General features: G+C 36.2%; 4 protein-coding genes and 1 pseudogene across 4 annotated transcripts; all 5 read left to right on the top strand.

Annotated features, from left to right (window-relative positions):
• Nucleotides 1-39: 39 nt before the first annotated feature.
• Nucleotides 40-1,206, top strand: LOC137738873 (basic blue protein-like). The gene is made up of 2 exons (XM_068478344.1): nt 40-236; nt 682-1,206. The coding sequence occupies exons 1-2, from the start codon at nt 71-73 to the stop codon at nt 1,041-1,043; spliced, it is 528 nt and encodes a 175-aa protein (XP_068334445.1). The 5' UTR covers nt 40-70; the 3' UTR covers nt 1,044-1,206.
• A 2,180-nt stretch (nt 1,207-3,386) lies between these two features.
• LOC137740963 (uridine/cytidine kinase UKL1, chloroplastic-like) lies at nt 3,387-7,754 on the top strand. Its single transcript, XM_068480767.1, has 14 exons — nt 3,387-3,726; nt 3,880-3,971; nt 4,109-4,178; nt 4,378-4,496; nt 4,734-4,830; nt 5,130-5,209; nt 5,387-5,581; nt 6,005-6,088; nt 6,175-6,235; nt 6,505-6,565; nt 6,659-6,752; nt 6,851-6,923; nt 7,243-7,325; nt 7,421-7,754. The coding sequence occupies exons 1-14, from the start codon at nt 3,555-3,557 to the stop codon at nt 7,565-7,567; spliced, it is 1,428 nt and encodes a 475-aa protein (XP_068336868.1). The 5' UTR covers nt 3,387-3,554; the 3' UTR covers nt 7,568-7,754.
• Nucleotides 7,755-7,908: 154 nt separating this feature from the next.
• On the top strand, nt 7,909-9,406 carry LOC137740966 (triacylglycerol lipase 2-like; annotated as a pseudogene).
• Nucleotides 9,407-10,051: 645 nt separating this feature from the next.
• LOC137738717 (basic blue protein-like) lies at nt 10,052-11,195 on the top strand. Its single transcript, XM_068478188.1, has 2 exons — nt 10,052-10,266; nt 10,705-11,195. Exons 1-2 carry the CDS (start codon nt 10,101-10,103, stop codon nt 11,046-11,048), a joined length of 510 nt encoding a protein of 169 aa, XP_068334289.1. The 5' UTR covers nt 10,052-10,100; the 3' UTR covers nt 11,049-11,195.
• Nucleotides 11,196-13,582: 2,387 nt separating this feature from the next.
• Nucleotides 13,583-17,992, top strand: LOC137740964 (uridine/cytidine kinase UKL1, chloroplastic-like). Its single transcript, XM_068480768.1, has 14 exons — nt 13,583-13,872; nt 14,034-14,125; nt 14,263-14,332; nt 14,532-14,650; nt 14,879-14,975; nt 15,290-15,369; nt 15,546-15,740; nt 16,181-16,264; nt 16,351-16,411; nt 16,680-16,740; nt 16,834-16,927; nt 17,027-17,099; nt 17,417-17,499; nt 17,593-17,992. The coding sequence occupies exons 1-14, from the start codon at nt 13,701-13,703 to the stop codon at nt 17,737-17,739; spliced, it is 1,428 nt and encodes a 475-aa protein (XP_068336869.1). The 5' UTR covers nt 13,583-13,700; the 3' UTR covers nt 17,740-17,992.
• The last annotated feature ends 1,128 nt before the right edge of the window (nt 17,993-19,120 follow it).

Below are 19,120 nucleotides of genomic sequence, written 5' to 3'. Positions count from 1 at the left end.
ATAGGCATTGGAAAGCTCAGACCGTGAAAGGAGCTAAGAGCAAATTTAGACTAGAAAGAATTAGAAGAGAATGGGGCGTACGAACACAGTTTTGTTGGTGTTGGTTTTTGCAGCTTTGTTCACAAAGGAAACCTTGGCAGCACAGCATGTTGTTGGGGGAAGCCAAGGCTGGGAGGAATCCACAGATTTGAACTCATGGGCGTCCGGCGAGAAATTTAAGGTTGGCGATCAACTTGGTAAGTTACTTGTCACTTCGTCTCTAGACAGACATCCGTTCTTTGGTAAATAATGGCTTCTCAATAAAGTATGGTCAAGTCATCGATACCATTAGTAGATTGATAATGTTGTCAATAGCAAAATGTATCGACGTGTTATCTATACAGAATCCGTTCTTTAACAAACGACGAACGGCATGCACAAAGAATTTAGATGTTTGTAATAGTACCTCTCCGTCTGCAACTGGTTTATTATAAATACTTTTACTCATAAAAAGCTATCAAAAGTGTTTCTCCAGATAACACTTATATTACCCAAAAGCACTTTCAACTAAGCATACAAACACGCTTTTTTTGGTTGTTAGAAAATGTTTTTTTTTTTTTTCATCCTTCCAACATGAAATTCTAATTACATTGTGCTTGGTGTTATATTATGATAACCAATATACTTGATCTTTCTTGGCAGTTTTTAAGTACACCTCGGGTCTGCATAGTGTGGTGGAGCTACCAAACGAGAGCGCCTACAAGAGCTGCAACACCGGCAATGCCCTAGACTCCAAGTCTAGCGGCAATGATGTGGTGAAACTGACCAAGGCCGGCACACGATATTTTGCTTGTGGCACTTTAGGCCACTGCGGCCAAGGCATGAAGATGAAGATCACTACTGTCGCCGGAAACGCACCTTCTTCACCGTCGTCTTCTGCAGCAGCTCCTTCTTCTTCTTCTTCTTCTTCTTCTTCTTCTTCTTCTTCTTCTTCCCTGCATTCTGTCACTTCATTGTTTGGGATTGCTGCATTATCTGTCCCCCTTCTGCTTTCCATGTTTTAAACTTAGTGTTTTGGAGTATTTTGGGTCTGCTTAATACTACGATGGACGTATGATTTTATCTTCGATTTTGGAGATAAATTATGGTCAGTGATGGATTTGTAATTAAGCAATATTTTTGGTTTTGTTTTGTTGTTGATTGGAATTTTAAAGAATATCATAATAAAGTGGCTGTGATTAGTTTTGTTTTTGGTTTCAAATAACTCAGAATTATTATTTTTGTACGAGAACTGATATTTATTTCTTAGTGTAAATATATTGCTCTATAAAATAAATAAAAATATTTCAAATTAAAGATAATAAATTATTTTATAAAAACTTAGTAACATGTAAAATGTGGGTTAAGTGATTCAATACAGTAAAATTTGAGACTGAATATCGTTAGATCAAACAATTATATGAGAATGGATCAATGTACATCATTTATAGTCTGTTGATTTTGGATATTCATCTATAGTAGAAGTTGTATATTTGCATGGAGTTAAAAGATTCTATACTTTTCTTCGCCATAATAGGATGAAATTTATGATCTATCCTTGTTTTGTATTTGGACGGAGTTGTCATTTAGTACTACGGTTTAGTGGTATTCCTCTTCAATTGTAAGTGAGAGGTCTTAGGTTTGATTTTCACCAAAAACGAATTTGAACCACATTATTGTTGGGTTATTGTGAGGCTAAGCACACACGTGTTACTTGAAGAATGAAAAGTTTCAAATGCAAAGGTTGCTTGCTACTAGTTATACTTATAAGTTTTAGACATAAATTTAGAATCTGACGGTTCTCTTGCCTTTGTTCACCAAAGTTTTAACACCATTGAACTTGAAGGACCAACGTCTAATAGGTCTTCAAGGTTAATTTAAGAATTGATTAGGGTTAGAGTTCAGTGAATTACTATTGCTTGGACCCTAAGTAAAGCTAATATTTGGCTGTTTAGGGAACAAAGGCTCCTAATACTTTCCTTGTGGGTAAGAGATTTGGTGAATCAATATTCATACAAAGGCTCCTAATACTTTCCTTGTAGGTAAGAGATTTGGTGAACCAATATTCATGGCTTATTACGTCATAATAGAAAGATTCACTATAGCTAAGTCTATATAAATATAAGGCTAAAGTCATTGCTTACACCATACAAAAAGTCAAATGAATGCCTCATTTATGTCGCCATTTAAACTTAACACATGAGTATAACACATATTGGGTGACCTATGTATGCACACAAGAGCCATAGAGCTTAACACGTAGATTAACTTTATGATATTATAAAACAAGTTAAAGTTTCACCAATAAACTTTATAATCATATATAAAGTCTCTTAAATTTGATATGAGATTCACCATCTAAAAATTTTCACTTTATACCAAACTCACTAGGACTTCAACTTACGTAGTTTTTTTCCCCTTAAAAAGGTGGACAACTGATCTCGTGGCAAGCTACGATTATCTGTTCATTTCAGACCTGGAGAGACTACAAGGAATTTGAACTATGTAATTCAGTTTGATGCTTATTCCATGACTTTCAACAAGTGGAGCACCAGTAGTTGTACAAATTCAGAATAAATTCGGAATGGAAAACGAATTTAATTTTAACTTTCTTTTTATTTTTTGTTATAAAAAATAAACAGTGAGAACTGAGAAGAAGATAATTTACATCTTAAAGAAAATGACTATCGGCCAAAATAAAGCTACTAGGTGCCAATCTAAGATCAGAAAAATAATTAAAAAAAAAGTGATGCTAGCGAAATTATTTTCTTAAACTATATTTAGTAGACTGTAACATATAGCGTTGAAATTATTCTTTAACTTATTAAAAATGTAGTTTAATCATAAACATCATAGCATTTGGTTTACAAATATAATTAAAAAATTACCGTAACATTTCTTAATAATAATTATCACAAAATCATAGAATATTTTCTTGGCTTTTTAATTAAAATGGTCTCTGAGATTATCATAATTCATTACTTTAATCATTAAAATTTAAAATCGACAAAAGTGGATTATGAGATTGTCGACAATTAATCATTTTAGTTTTTTTTTTTTTAACTCTCTGTTAAATTGAAGAAGCTACCAATTCAAGTGAAGGAAATGATTTTACAAAAATATTCCTAATTTAACATAAAATTTTCACCTAAGAACTAAAATAATTGACAATCGACAATCAACAATCAAGAATAGTGAGGAGATATAAATAATTGACAATGGACAATCAAGTGAGAACTACTTGGTGTTTTTTGCTTTAATTTGGTTGTTTGCCTCCTTATAGGCTTTCTCTGTATCTTTTTGGCATCTTTGCCCTGATTATGAAGTATCAGTTCACCAAAAATAAAAAATAAATATAAAAGAGAAAAGAAAGAAAGCGTGAATCTTGCGCGCCCGGACTGATGGTGACGAAACGGCAGTCTCTGTCAAGCTGAAACTCTAACATAATTTTTCACTTAAATTGCAGTGTCGACTCGTTCTTTACCACATTCACTCCGAAACGCAAAACCAGAGAGCGAGAGAGAGAGTGGGAAACCATGTCGGAGAACGCGATGACGATTGACTACGTGATGGAGAAAGCTTCTGGTCCCCACTTCTCGGGCCTCCGGTTCGACGGCATCCTCTCCTCTCCGCCACCTTCTTCGTCTCCCGGCCCTTCTACCAACCTCACAGCCGACCCCCACGCCGCCAAACAGCCATTCGTCATCGGTAAGCTCACTCCCTCAATCTTCGTTTTCATTTCAATTTGCATTTCGTTGATCCGTTGCATCCGATACAGTCTCAGCTGCAACTGCATTTCAAGTTTAATTCAATTTCGTCAATTTCAATTTCAATTTCGTTGTTGTTACGATGATTGCTCAGGTGTTTCGGGAGGTACGGCTTCCGGTAAGACGACAGTGTGCGACATGATCATCCAGCAGCTTCACGATCATCGTGTCGTACTTGTCAATCAGGTTAGGGCTTTGTGCAGCTCCTTCTCATTGCTTACTTTGCCTTTTTATTTCTCTGCAAGTACGATTTTCTGTTGTTAGTTGCTTAAGCTATATACTTAGTATAATTCTTTGATTAGTTTCATTTGGACATTCTGTAGGATTCATTTTATCGAGGTTTGACGGCCGAGGAATCGGAACGAGTGCATGATTATAATTTTGATCATCCTGGTTATCATTTTACCATTAAAGTTCAAATGTAGTTTCGTGTTGTTGATTTTAGCTAAGGAATTAGGCTGTGTGCTGTGCTATACTGTGCATATGTGACAGTTATGTAGTGACAAATCATGTTTTGTTGGGGTTCTTTTGTATGTCCTATAGGAACATTATTCATATAGTTTACAGATTATCTATTGGTTGTGTTTTTTAGACGCTTTTGACACCGAACAACTCTTGGATTGCATTCAAAAGCTAAAGAACGGGCAATCTGTCCAAGTTCCAATTTATGATTTTAAGACACATAGACGAAAATCTGATAGTTTCCGGCAGGTACTCAAATTATTTAGGTGTTTTCCTCCTTCTTCTTCCTTACGAGTACTTAGCTGGTTTTTCATGTAATAGCTTACTGATTACGCTGTACTATTTATTGTTATTCGTAATAATCTTCTTCTTATATTACTTCTATTATTGTCTTTATGTTACCTTTACTGCTCATCTCAAGGTCAATTTTGATTTGTAATTGTCATTTCTCTTCCCTTTAAAGCATATGGTTTACTGTTTTGTCAGGTGAATGCTTCTGATGTAATAATCTTGGAAGGAATTCTGGTGTTCCATGACCAACATGTCCGCAATCTAATGAACATGAAGATTTTTGTCGATACAGGTCTGATCTCTTTTGTGCAATTCTTGCCGTTTTCATCATATTTACTGTCCAGTTAGGTTCCCTTGTGCTCATCACATCTTTTAGATTTCCGTAGTTTTGTTTTGCATGGCATGTTAGTTTGAGCGTTACTTGCGGACTTGATTTGGAAATTTGAGCGTTACTTGCGGTCTTGATATGGAATTTTCCTCTTCTTGGCCAGTCTCTGTATGTGTGTGAAGAGGAGGCCTTAACCTTTTCTTTTGGTTATGCTCTTTCTCTCTCTCTGAATATTTATCTTACTTTTTAACATATGTTAATAGATGCTGATGCGAGGCTTGCTCGTAGAATAAGACGAGACACGGTTGAGAGGGGCAGGGACATTAACTCTGTCCTTGAAATGGTAAGACCCAATTTAAACTTGGCTTATTGTTCTTTTCACAGGAGTTGGATTAGCCATTATTTTGTTTAGTAGCGTTGGGTTAGACTAGATTGGCCTTTTGTAGTTTGTTTAGTAACTCTGCTGAGATTATATCATTTCCATTCCTGAAATCACACTGAGGCATTATGTATTGTGCAGTATGCCAAGTTCGTCAAACCTGCTTTTGATGATTTTGTTCACCCATCAAAGAAGTATGCTGATGTTATCATTCCCCAGGGAGGTGAGAATCATGTTGCCATTGATTTGATTGTGCAACATATTCGCACAAAGCTTGGTCAGCATGGCCTCTGCAAAATATATCCTAATGTGTACGTTATTCAGTCCACATTTCAGGTATGCCATATGTGTTCGTGTGATTTCTTTTTATATAGACACATTGTTCACCATCTGTCTTTTTCCGGAATTAGGAATTTGGTATTTGGCTTTGATTGTTGATTTCACAACTCGAGTACGAATGATTTATTGTATAGCAAATCAGTTATGGGTCTTTTTTTTAGTTTACTTGCATATGGGTCTTGTTTTTATAATTGAGAAACTTTCTAAACTGCAGAGCACGTTTTGTGTTCTTCTCAAGTATTTTAATTTTCAGCTCCGAAAAGCATTGTGAATCAGATTTCTTGTTTGACTGACCCAAGTAATTTAAGCATATAACTTGCATTGTAACCTTAAAGCTTTTCCCAACAGTCTGCAATCAGATGACTATTTGCTCACTTTCATCTCCTTACAGGCTTTAATCTAGTTGTTCTCATTTTTCAGATAAGAGGTATGCATACACTGATTCGAGACCGAGAAATATCGAAACATGATTTTGTATTTTATTCAGATCGGCTAATACGTCTGGTAATTTATATTCCCTGCCTTATTCAAATTTCATAAATCTACCAGAGTTCTGCTTCTATTCTCTGATACTCTGATGTGGCCTCCAGGTTGTGGAGCACGGCCTTGGCCATTTGCCATTCACAGAGAAGCAAATAATAACTCCAACAGGTGTGCTGATTACATGTCTACAATTTCTTCTTACCTCACCCATTCTCATTTCATAACTTGATTGCGGCCTGTTCGGTTCAGCTTGGGGATAGTTATGGATTTTCCTTTAGATGGAGGGGGTGGGGTGTATTTTGATATATGCTATTTTGAGTAAATGGATAAATCTCGCACAAACATCGATTCATATTTAATTTGCATCATCTGAACTATAGCCTCAAAATGAGGAATATTTTGCAAGTCTTTGAAAATTTTCTTTTGTTATATACCAGGATCAGTATATACTGGGGTGGATTTCTGCAAGAAACTGTGTGCGGTTTCAATCGTTCGAAGGTGAGCGTTAAGTCAGGTATTGAATTTTAGAAGTTTTATTTGTCCGGCAGTCCTTTGTCCATGCCAACAACCTTTCCTTGTTTATTATGTCAGTGGTGAGAGCATGGAAACTGCATTACGTGCATGCTGCAAAGGAATAAAGATTGGAAAGATTCTGATTCACCGTGTTGGAGACAATGGAAAGCAGGTACCTTGATTTTAAAGGAGAAAATTGACCAATGGCTATCTCATCCCTCTCAAACCTTACAAAATTTGTGTATAACCGAGCTATTCCAACTTAAACAGCTTATCTACGAGAAACTTCCAAAGGATATTTCAGAACGTCATGTCCTGCTTCTAGATCCAGTCCTTGCTACAGGTAATCCCATTAATCTCTCATAAGCTGGTTAGTTGATGGTGTTGAAGGAAAATTTTCGTTGCTAGTTTTTTCTTCTTCTCATTGTTATACACATCAGTGGTAGGGAGATATCATTTATTTATGTCTTTTGCCATTCCCGTTGAAAGAGCATGTCGTGAGGCATAGTGTACGGTCTGAAAATTCAGTTGGTATGGCACGTTAGCTTTTGCTACCTTAAAACTGCGGTCCAGTTTTTGTTTTTTGTTTTCATTTTTTGGGCATAGGAGTCTTTGCTATGTGGTATGGCGAAGAAGTGACGATCAACCTTAATGGCTTGTAGGTAACTCTGCTAACCAGGCGATTGAACTACTCATACAGAAAGGAGTTCCTGAAGCGCATATTATTTTCCTAAACCTTATCTCTGTGAGTTTTTTTCTTGATGCTGGTTGATTGCGTGTATTTTGTATACCGATAACAACACATTGACTTAAATGCCCTACTATTTTCATCTGCCTTAGGCCCCTGAAGGAATCCATTGTGTTTCCAAACGGTTTCCGTCTTTGAAGATTGTCACTTCAGAGATCGATGTTGCGCTGAATGAAGAGTTCCGTGTCATACCAGGAATGGGTGAATTTGGTGATCGGTACTTTGGCACCGATGATTGATCAGAGATAAGTGCATAATTGTAGATTGGGATCCTGTGTAATATTGGGCTACGGCCTTGGAAACGATCGTTTCCGAATTTGTATTTTAAGTTAACCACTCATTGTCAGATGTGTAGATTAAAACTTATGATAATGCGTGGTTGATTGGTATGTTTGTCACGAAGGCATCCCAATAGGTTTGAATTGATTTTTGCACACATTTTTTACCAGTGCACGCTCCAGCAGCCCTGCTTATTTTTTAACATTGAATTGAATAGTTTAATACGAAATCAGTAAAGCGATTGTGCAAAAATCATTTCCCTTTCTATAAATTTACACATCTTTGTAGTTTCAAATCAAGATATTTCAACTTTTTTGAGAAGAAAAACATGTGTTGATTTATTTGGCAGGGAACTTTATTTGTATTGGCATCGTTATCAGAAGGGAAACCAGTGGACCAGATGAAATCAGCAGCCTTGCTAAGCCCCATTGCTTGTTTGAGCCACATGAACACTGCACTTGGTGTGGCTGCTGCCAAAGCCTTTGTTGGTGAGGTACTTCAGTTGTCAATAATTGTGTCAGTGATTCCCCATATTAATTTGTATTACAATGTATATGTCTTAATACATGTCACTAATTTTACTTAAATGTTTGATTTCCTCAACAGATCACTACGCTTTTCGGACTTGCGGAGTTCAACCTGAAAGGGTAAGTATGACAAATTAACCACCCATTTGTGTGTTGCATTACGGAAGTATATATGATACTACGTAAACTGTATGATCACTGTTCATTTATATTATACTCGTTAACTGATTATATTACATGACGGTGTTTGAGTACTATCGACTTGGTATAATTTGAGGTTTGTCCTAATTGCAGGGACCCAGCGGCTCAATTTCTGAAAGCTCTATGCGCTTATCCATGGGTTTACTGCTATGACTTACTACAAGCAGTTGCTGGTATAATTAGTCAGTTCTTATTTTCTCTAATTATTATGGTGCAACTATCATAATTATAACACAATGTTGCTAATCACCTTCCTAAATTGATCGGATTTAAGGCAAAAACTGCTGTCTCAATTATTCCACCATTGATCTCTTCTTGGAGAATGAGCCTCAGTCAACATCCACCAAGAACATGGTGCACTTGGCTCAAAGTAAGTTCTTTTACCAACCTTAAAAAGAGAGATTCTCGAGTGTCACAAGTTGAGTACAGCTACGTATTAATTAGTCACGTGATGAAACATATAAATACGTAATTCTATGCAATTGACAATAAGACAATTTAAGTAGTTATCCATTGTGACATAAATTAACATGCAGCTGTACGAGATGGGAAGTTGGCAAAATATAACTACGGCAGACCAGACTTAAACTCGATGCATTATGGCGGATTTAACCCTCCAGTTTACAACCTCTCCAACATTCCCCATGACCTTCCTCTGTTCCTCAGCTACGGCGGCCAAGATGCGCTCTCCGATCTTCGTGACGTGGCGCGCTTACTGGATAGTCTAAAACTTCACGATGTGGGGAAGCTCACTGTTCAGTACATAGAGAATTATCACATGCAGATTTCATCATGGGGTTGAATGCTAAGGACATTGTGTATAATCAAGTGACTGCATTTTTCAAGCAGCAACACTGATTTTACTAAGACTGAGGCCCGAAGGTTAACTAATGGACATGGGTCATGAGCTCAAGTAAAATGTACCCAGAAATTGTGAATAATTTTAATGCATATTTAGTAGAATTTCATCAACAACCGTTAATATTAGTAGGAAACACTTCTAGAATCAAACTAAAGAGCAAATCATTGCCAATCGATTGTTAATGCCAAAGGCAACAATAATTACAATAATAGTTATGTGCAATAACAGTCGAGTTCATGAGTTTTGGTTCATCTAAATGGTGCTGCATGTGATTTTGATTATTTGTCTGATTTTGCTTCTTGAGAGGCTAAAATTGTTTTACGATAGAAGCTTTTGATGTCATAGAAACGTTTTATAGAGAAATCACGTCATGTGCTCTTCTTGAAGCACTTACAAATGCTTTCTCAAGAAACAATTGAGTTTCTAATAAAAATTTCGATGTATTTCTACCAAAAGTGCTTTCTTCATTTTGTAGCTGTCAGCTTTGACATTTGCGTGTAAAACATTGAGTTCTCACGATCAGCCTTCTAGTGAATATGATCACCAACATATCTTTGTTTAAACTCTAAGCTTCCTTCCTTTGCGGACAAACCAATTAGTTTTGCTTTGCGGACAAACCAAACTCTGAATTCTTAACCTAATCTCACTTCAGAAACTCAGCCTGTGTTCTCTGCAGAATTACACAAAAGCCTTGTCTAGGTTGCAGACTTGCAGTATACTACCTCATGCTTCTTGGGGCAATTTGGTAAATTGATCTGCCCTTGATCAAATTCATCCTGTGAAACTCATCAAACATTACCAAATAAATATTTTTACAGCATATATATAGTTGTATAGGCATTGGAAAGCTCAGACCGTGAAAGGAGCTAAGAGCAAATTTAGACTAGAAAGAATTAGAAGAGAATGGGGCGTACGAACACAGTTTTGTTGGTGTTGGTTTTTGCAGCTTTGTTCACAAAGGAAACCTTGGCAGCACAGCATGTTGTTGGGGGAAGCCAAGGCTGGGAGGAATCCACAGACTTGAACTCATGGGCATCCGGCGAGAAATTTAAGGTTGGCGATCAACTTGGTAAGTTACTTGTCACTTCGTCTCTAGACAGACATCTGTTCTTTGGTAAATAATGACTTCTCAATAAAGTTTGGTCAAGTCATCGATACCATTAGTAGATTGGTAATGTTGTCAATAGCAAAATGTATCGACGTGTTATCTATACAGAATCCGTTCTTTAACAAACGAGGAACGGCATGCACAAAGAATTTACATGTTTGTAATAGTACCTCTCCGTCTACAACTGGTTTATTATAAATACTTTTACTCATAAAAAGATATCAAAAGTGTTTCTCCAGATAACACTTATATTACCCAAAAGCACTTTCAACTAAGCATACAAACACGCTTTTTTTGGTTGTTAGAAAATGCTTATTTCATCCTTCCAACATGAAATTCTAATTACATTGTGCTTGGTGTTATATTATGATAACCAATATAATTGATCTTTCTTGGCAGTTTTTAAGTACACCTCGGGGCTGCATAGTGTGGTGGAGCTACCAAACGAAAGCGCCTACAAGAGCTGCGACACCGGCAATGCCCTAGACTCCAAGTCTAGCGGCAATGATGTGGTGAAACTGACCAAGGCCGGCACACGATATTTTGCTTGTGGCACTTTAGGCCACTGCGGCCAAGGCATGAAGATGAAGATCACTACTGTCGCCGGAAACGCACCTTCTTCATCGTCGTCGCCGTCGTCTTCTGTAGCAGCTGCTTCTTCTTCTTCTTCTTCCCTGCATTCTGTCACTTCATTGTTTGGGATTGCTGCATTATCTGTCCCCCTTCTGCTTTCCATGTTTTAAACTTAGTGTTCTGGTGTATTTTGGGCCTGCTTCATACTACGATGGATGTATGATTTTATCTTCGATTTTGGAGATAAATTATGGTCAGTGATGGATTTGTAATTAAGCTATATTTTTGGTTTTGTTTTGTTGTTGATTGGAATTTTAAAGAATAGCATAATAAAGTGGCTGTGATTGGTTTTGTTTTTGGTTTCAAATAGCTCAGAATTATTATTTTTGTACGAGAATTGATATTTATTTCTTAGTGTAAACATATTGCTCTATAAAATAAATAAAAATATTACAAATTAACGATAATAAAATTATTTTATAAAAACTTAGTAACATGTAAAATGTGGGTTGAGTGATTCAATACAGTAAAAGTTGAGACTGAATATCGTTAGATTAAACAATTATTTGATAATGGATCAATGTATATCATTTATAGTTTGTTAATTTTGGATATTCAACTATTGTAGAAGTTGTATATTTGCAGAGAGTTAAAAGATTCTATCCTTTTTTGTATCTGGGCGGAGTTGTCATTTAATATTACGGTCTAGTGGTATTCCTCTTTACTTGGAAGTGAGAGGTCTTAGGTTTGATTCTCCCTAAAAACAAATTTGAACCACATTATTGTTGGCTCATTGTGAGGCTAAGCCCACACATGTTACTTGAAGAAGTGAAAAGTTTCAAATGCAAAGGTTGCTTGCTACTAGTTATGCTTATAAGTTTTAGACTTACAAATTTAGAATCTTGCCTCTGTTCACCAAAGTTTTAACATCATTGAACTTGAAAGACCAACGTCTGATAGGTTTTCACAGTTAATTTAAGAATTGTTTAGAGTGTAAGTAAGGTTAGCGTTCAGTTAATTGCTATTGCTTGGACCCTAAGTAAAACTAATATTTGGCTGCTTAGGGAACAAAGGCTCCTAATACCTTCCTTGTAGGTAAGAGATTTGGTGAATCAATATTCATACAAAGGCTGCCAATACTTAGGTAAGAGGTTTGGTGAATCAATATTCTTACAAAGGCTCCCAATACTTTCCTTGTAGGTAAGAGATTTGGTGAATCAATATTCACGGCTGACGTAAACTCTAATTACGTCATGATAGAAAGATTCACTAGGGTTAAGTCTATATAAATACAAGGCTAAAGTCACTGCTCACACCACGTAAAAAGTCCAATGAACACCTTATTTATGTCGCTATTTAAACTTAACACATGAGTACAACACATATTGGGGTGATGTATGCATGCACACAAGAGTCGTAGAGCTTAACATGTAGATTAACTTTCTAATATCATTAAAAAAGTTAAAGTTTCGCCGTTAAACTTTATAATCATATATAAAGTTTCTTAAACCTGAAATGAGATTCACCATTAAAAAAATTTGCACTTTATACCATAATCAAGAAGACTTCAACTTAGGTAGTTTTTTTTTTTTCCCTTAAAAAGGTGGACAACTGATCTCGTGGTAAGACACAGTTATCCACTCATTCTGGACCTAGAGAGACTTTAAGGAATTTGAACTATGTAATTCAGTTTGATGCTTATTCCATGACTTTCAACTATGGAGCGCAAGTTCAGAATAAATTTGGAATGGAAAACGAATTTAATTTTAACTTTCTTTTTATTTTTTTATTATAAAAAATAAACGGTGAGAACTGAGAAGATGATAATTTACATCTTAAAGAAAAAGACTATCGGCCAAAATAAAGGGAAAGAGATATTCTCCGAATCCCTTTCATCAAATCTATTCAATTAATCAATCTGGACTTTAGAAATTTGATTCAACGGTTATAAATAGGAGATCCTTTAAAAGTAATAATAATTTTAACCATTGGATCAAATTTTCTTATACTATATTTAATAGACCATCACCATATAATATAGCTGATGATAGTTGAAATGATTCTTTAACTTATTAAAACAAGTAGTTCCATATTAAACGTCATAGCATTTGGTTTACAAATATAATTAAAAAATTACTGTAACATTTCTTAATAATAATTATCACAAAATCATAGAATATTTTCTTGCATTTTTAATCAAAATGGTCTCTAAGATTGTCATAATTCATCACTTTGATCACTGAGATTTAATATCGACAAAAGTGAATTATGAGATTATCTACCGTCAATCATTTTGGCTTTTTTTTTCTTTATTAAAAAAAAAAAAAACTTTCCGTTAAATTGAATAAGCTACTAGTTCAAGTGAATGAAATGATTTTACAAAAATATTCTCAATTTAATAGAAATTTTTGACGTAAAAAATAAAATAATTGACAATGGACATTTAAAGAATAGTGAGGAGATATAAATAATTGACAATGGACAATCAAGTAAGGGCTACTTGGTGTTTTTTGCTTTAATTTGGTTGTTTGCCTCCTTGTAAGCTTTCTGTGTATCCTTTTGGTGTCTTTGTCCTAGTCTCGAACTATTCAGCTCACCCAAAAAAAAAAGTAATAATAATAATAATAAATAAATAAAAATAAAAAAGAAAAGAAAGAAAGCGTGAATCTTGCGCGCCTGTACTGATGGTGACGAAACGGCAGTCTCTGTCAAGCTGAAACTCTTAACATAAATTTTCACTTAAATTGCAGCGTCGAGTCGTTCTTTACCACATTCACTCCGAAACGCAAAACCAGAGAGCGAGAGAGAGAGAGTGGAAAACCATGTCGGAGAACGCGATGACGATTGACTACGTGATGGAGAAAGCTTCTGGTCCCCACTTTTCGGGGCTCCGGTTCGACAGCATCCTCTCCTCTCCGCCACCTTCTTCGTCTCCCGGCCCTTCTACCAACCTCGCAGCCGACCCCCACGCCGCCAAACAGCCATTCGTCATCGGTAATCTCACTCCCTCACTCCCTCGCTCTTCGTTTTCATTTCAATTTGCATTTCGTTGATCCGTTGCGTCCGATTCAGTCTCAGCTGCAACTGCATTTCAAGTTTAATTCAATTTCGTCAATTTCAATTTCAATTTCGTTGTTGTTACAACGATTGATTAGGTGTTTCGGGAGGTACGGCTTCCGGTAAGACGACAGTGTGCGACATGATCATCCAGCAGCTTCACGATCATCGTGTCGTACTTGTCAATCAGGTTAGGGCTTTGTGCAGCTCCTTCTCGTTGCTTACTTTGCCTTATTATTTCTCTGCATGTACGATTTTCTGTTGTTAGTTGATTAAGCTATATAATTAGTATAATTCTTTGATTAGTTTCATTTGGACATTCTGTAGGATTCATTTTATCGAGGTTTGACACCCGAGGAATCGGAACGAGTGCATGAGTATAATTTTGATCATCCTGGTGATCATTTTACCATTAAAGTTCGAATGTAGTTTCGTGTTGTTGATTTTAGCTAAGGAATTAGGCTGTGTGCTGTGCTATAATGTGCATATCTGACAGGCTTGTAGTGACAAAACATGTTTTGTTGGGATTCTTTTGTATGTCCTATAGGAACATTATTCATATAGTTTACTGATTATCTATTGGTTGTGTTTTTTAGACGCTTTTGACACGGAACAACTCTTGGATTGCATTCAAAAGCTAAAGAACGGGCAATCTGTCCAAGTTCCAATTTATGATTTTAAGACACATAGACGAAAATCTGATAGTTTCCGGCAGGTACTCAAATTATTTAGGTGTTTTCCTCCTTCTTCTTCCTTACGAGTACTTAGCTGGTTTTGCATGTAATAGCTTACTGATTACGCTGTACTATTTATTGTTAATATTAATATTCTTCTTCTTCTATTATGGTCTTTATGTTACCTTTACTGCTCATCTCAAGGTCGATTTTCATCTGTAATTGTCGTTTCTCTTCCCTTTTTAGCATCTGGTTTACTGTTTTGTCAGGTGAATGCTTCTGATGTAATAATCTTGGAAGGAATTCTGGTGTTCCATGACCAACATGTCCGCAATCTAATGAACATGAAGATTTTTGTCCATACTGGTCTGATCTCTTTTGTGCAATTCTTGTCGTATCATCATATTTATTGTCCAGTTAGGGTCCTTTGTGGTCTTCACATCTTTTAGATTTCCATAGTTTTGTTTTGCATGGCATGCTAGTTTGAGCGTTACTTGCGGACTTGATATGAAAATTTGAGCGTTACTTGCGGTCTTGATGTGGAATTTTCCTCTTCTTTGCCAGTCTCTGTATGTGTGTGAGGGGGAGGCCTTAACCCTTTTTTTTTTTTCGTTATGCTCTATCTCTCTCTCTCTCTCTCTCTCTGAATATTTATCTTACTATTTAACATATGTTAATAGATGCTGATGTGAGGCTTGCTCGTAGAATAAGACGAGACACGGTTGAGAGGGGCAGGGACATTAACTCTGTTCTTGAAATGGTAAGACCCGATTTGAACTTGGCTTATAGTTCTTTCCACAGGAGTTGGGTTAGCCATAACTTTGTTAGTAGCGTTGGGTAAGACTAGAGTGGCCTTTTGTAGTTTGTTTAGTAACTCTGCTGAGATTATATCATTTCCATTCCTGAAATCACACTGAGGCATTATGTATTGTGCAGTATGCCAAGTTCGTCAAACCTGCTTTTGATGATTTTATTCACCCATCAAAGAAGTATGCTGATGTGATCATTCCCCTGGGAGGTGAGAATCATGTTGCCATTGATTTGATTGTGCAACATATTCGCACAAAGCTTGGTCAGCATGACCTCTGCAAAATATATCCTAATGTGTACGTTATTCAGTCCACATTTCAGGTATGCCGTATGTGTTCGTGTGATTTGTTTTTATATAGACAAATTGTTCACCATCTGTCTTTTTCCGGAATTAGGAATTTGGTATTTGGCTTTGATTGTTGATTCCACAACTCGAGTACGAATGATTTATTGTATAGCAAATCAGTTATGGGTCTTGTTTGTAGTTTAGTTGCGTATGTGTCTTGTTTTTATAATTGAGAAACTTTCTAAACCACATTTTCTGAGCACGTTTTGTGTTCTTCTCGAGTATTTTAATTTTCAGCTCTGAAAAGCATTACGAATCAGATTTCTTGTTTGACTGACCCAAGTAATTTAAGCATATAACTTGCATTGTGATGGACTTGTAACCTTAAAACTTTTCCCAACAGTCTGCAATCAGATGACTATTTGCTCACCTTCATCTCCTTACAGGCTTTAATCTAGTTGTTGTCATTTTTCAGATAAGAGGTATGCATACACTGATTCGAGACCGAGAAATATCGAAACATGATTTTGTATTTTATTCAGATCGGCTAATACGTCTGGTAATTTATATTCCCTGCCTTATTTAAATTTCATAAATCTACCAGAGTTGTGCTTCTATTTTCTGATACTCTGATGTGGCCTCCAGGTTGTGGAGCACGGCCTTGGCCATTTGCCATTCACAGAGAAGCAAATAATAACTCCAACAGGTGTGCTGATTACATGTCTATAATTTCTTCTTACCTCACCCATACTCATTTCATAACTTGATTGCGGCCTGTTCGGTTCAGATTGGGGATAGTTATGGATTTTCCTTTAGATGGAGGGGGTGGGGTGTATTTTGATATATGCTATTTTGAGTAAATGGATAAATCTCGCACAAACATCGATTCATATTTAATTTGCATCATCTGAACTATAGCCTGAAAATGAGGAATATTTGCGAGTCTTTGAAAATTTTCTTTTGTTATATACCAGGATCAGTATATACTGGGGTGGATTTCTGCAAGAAACTGTGTGGGGTTTCAATCGTTCGAAGGTGAGCGTTAAGTCAGATATTGAATTTTGGAAGTTTTATTTGTCCGGCAGTCCTTTGTCTATGCCAACAACCTTTCCTTGTTTATTATGCCAGTGGTGAGAGCATGGAAAATGCATTACGTGCATGCTGCAAAGGAATAAAGATTGGAAAGATTCTGATTCACCGTGTTGGAGACAATGGAAAGCAGGTACCTTGGTTTTAGAGGAGAAAATTGACCAATGGCTATCTCATCCCTCTCAAACCTTATAAAAAGTTGTGTATAATCGAGCTATTCCAACTTAAACAGCTTATCTACGAGAAACTTCCAAAGGATATTTCAGAACGTCATGTCCTTCTTCTAGATCCAGTCCTTGGTACAGGTAATCCCATTAATCTCTCATAAGCTGGTTAGTTGATGGTGTTGAAGGAAAATTTTTGTCGCTGGTTTTTTCTTCTTCTCATTGTTATACACATCAGTGGTAGGAAGATATCATTTATTTATGTCTTAAGCCATTCCCGTTGAAAGAGCATGTCGTGAGGCATAGTGTACAGTCTGAAAATTCAGTTGGTATGGCAAGTTAGCTTTTGCTACCTTAAAACTGCAGTCCAGGTTTTGTTTATTTTTTTATTTTTTGGGATAGGAGTCTTTGTTATGTGGTATGGCGAAGAAGTGACAATCAACCTTAATGACTTGTAGGTAACTCTGCTAACCAGGCAGTTGAACTACTCATACAGAAAGGAGTTCCTGAAGCGCAGATTATTTTCCTAAACCTTATCTCTGTGAGTTTTTTCTTGATGCTGGTTGATTGCGCGTATTTTGTATACTGATAACAACACATTGACTTAAATGCCCTACTATTTTCATCTGACTAGGCCCCTGAAGGAATCCATTGTGTTTCCAAACGGTTTCCGTCTTTGAAGATTGTCACTTCAGAGATCGATGTTGCGCTGAATGAAGAGTTCCGTGTCATACCAGGAATGGGTGAATTTGGTGATCGGTACTTTGGCACAGATGATTGATCAGAGATAAGTGCATAATTGTAGATTGTCACTTCAGAGATCGATGTTGCGCTGAATCGATCGTTGTTTCTGAATTTGTTTCCATTTGGAAACCTTCAAGTGTGTATTGGCGTTTATGTCCAAATTCTTTAAATGGTTCAGCTGCTTTTTCTTAAATTGTTTCAACTTTCAGCACAGATGATTATAAAACTGATGGTGGAATTTATAAATCTTACTGTGTGATGCTAGTTTCTTGGTCCTCATGCAATTTGTTTAAAATTTGGAAATTTTAAAAGAATGTAGGAGCTTTTTTGTTGCATTTGGTCGCGTCTAGTAGTTTCTTTGGACAAGGGGACCTATAAATGAACAATGCTCGAGTGCCTAGGATGAGGAGGAATTTCTATTCAAAACTTTTCGTGTTTGAATTACAGAGCTTTAGGGTTATAATCAAAACCATTCATATTATAATTCACTTTGTAACGATTATCTCTGAAGAAAATGAATTAAAAATAAAGTCGTTTAGTTATTGTAACAAATACATAGATGACTTATAATACTTTTACCAATTATTATACAGTTTTGACGACTAAACAACTTTAGTTTTAATTGATTTTTTGCAAATGCGATCTTTATAGAATAATGTATAATATGAACGGATCTAATTATAAACACAAAGTTATATAAATTGACAACAAACAGTTTAAGTAGGAACTCATACTCATCATTTTAGTAACCAAGTGTTATTCCCTATTAATTGGATAATTGGGTATTGTCTGGCTTGCATATTTCTTTTAGGGATCGAGAATGCAATTGTAACAGTATCTCACGTTAATACATTTTTTTAACTTTTTTCATATGAATGCTTGATTGGCTCCGAGTACCATAACAATCTGACATTCTTATTATAGGGTTGCAGGTTGCCCTTATCAAAAGAGTTTGTCTTGTTCCCGGTTATATACAAGAATTTCTCCTTAATATCCTATTGACTGCAATTGCGAATTTCAACTTACAAAATCATTGTCATTGATCCCACGAAACTTGGAATACAAAGACTTCCAATGGTTTGATACTGTGCCGTCATCATTGACTTGGAAGGGCTGTGTCAAGATTGACCCCATTTGACCCGTTCTCAATGGATTTCCAACGTATGCCTTGATCTTCAAATAGTGGTTTGTCATTCTGATTTGTGCCGCTAACACAAAGTCATGTGGACAAAAATTTATACATATTTTTAGATATTTGTCACAGAACGAGACAATAATATTATACTGGTGTAATGTGAAGAAAGTTGGGGTTCAATACTCATTCTCCACATACCCCTTACGTGTGGCGAATTTTTGAGCTTAATACGTGGACAACATAACTTGGGTGACGTGAAATACATCTAGCCGTTTGACTTCAC

This window comes from Pyrus communis, chromosome 7 (assembly GCF_963583255.1).
Source record: "Pyrus communis chromosome 7, drPyrComm1.1, whole genome shotgun sequence".
NCBI classification, from domain to species: Eukaryota; Viridiplantae; Streptophyta; class Magnoliopsida; order Rosales; family Rosaceae; genus Pyrus; species Pyrus communis.
This window is presented reverse-complemented; position numbering and strand designations above follow the sequence as displayed.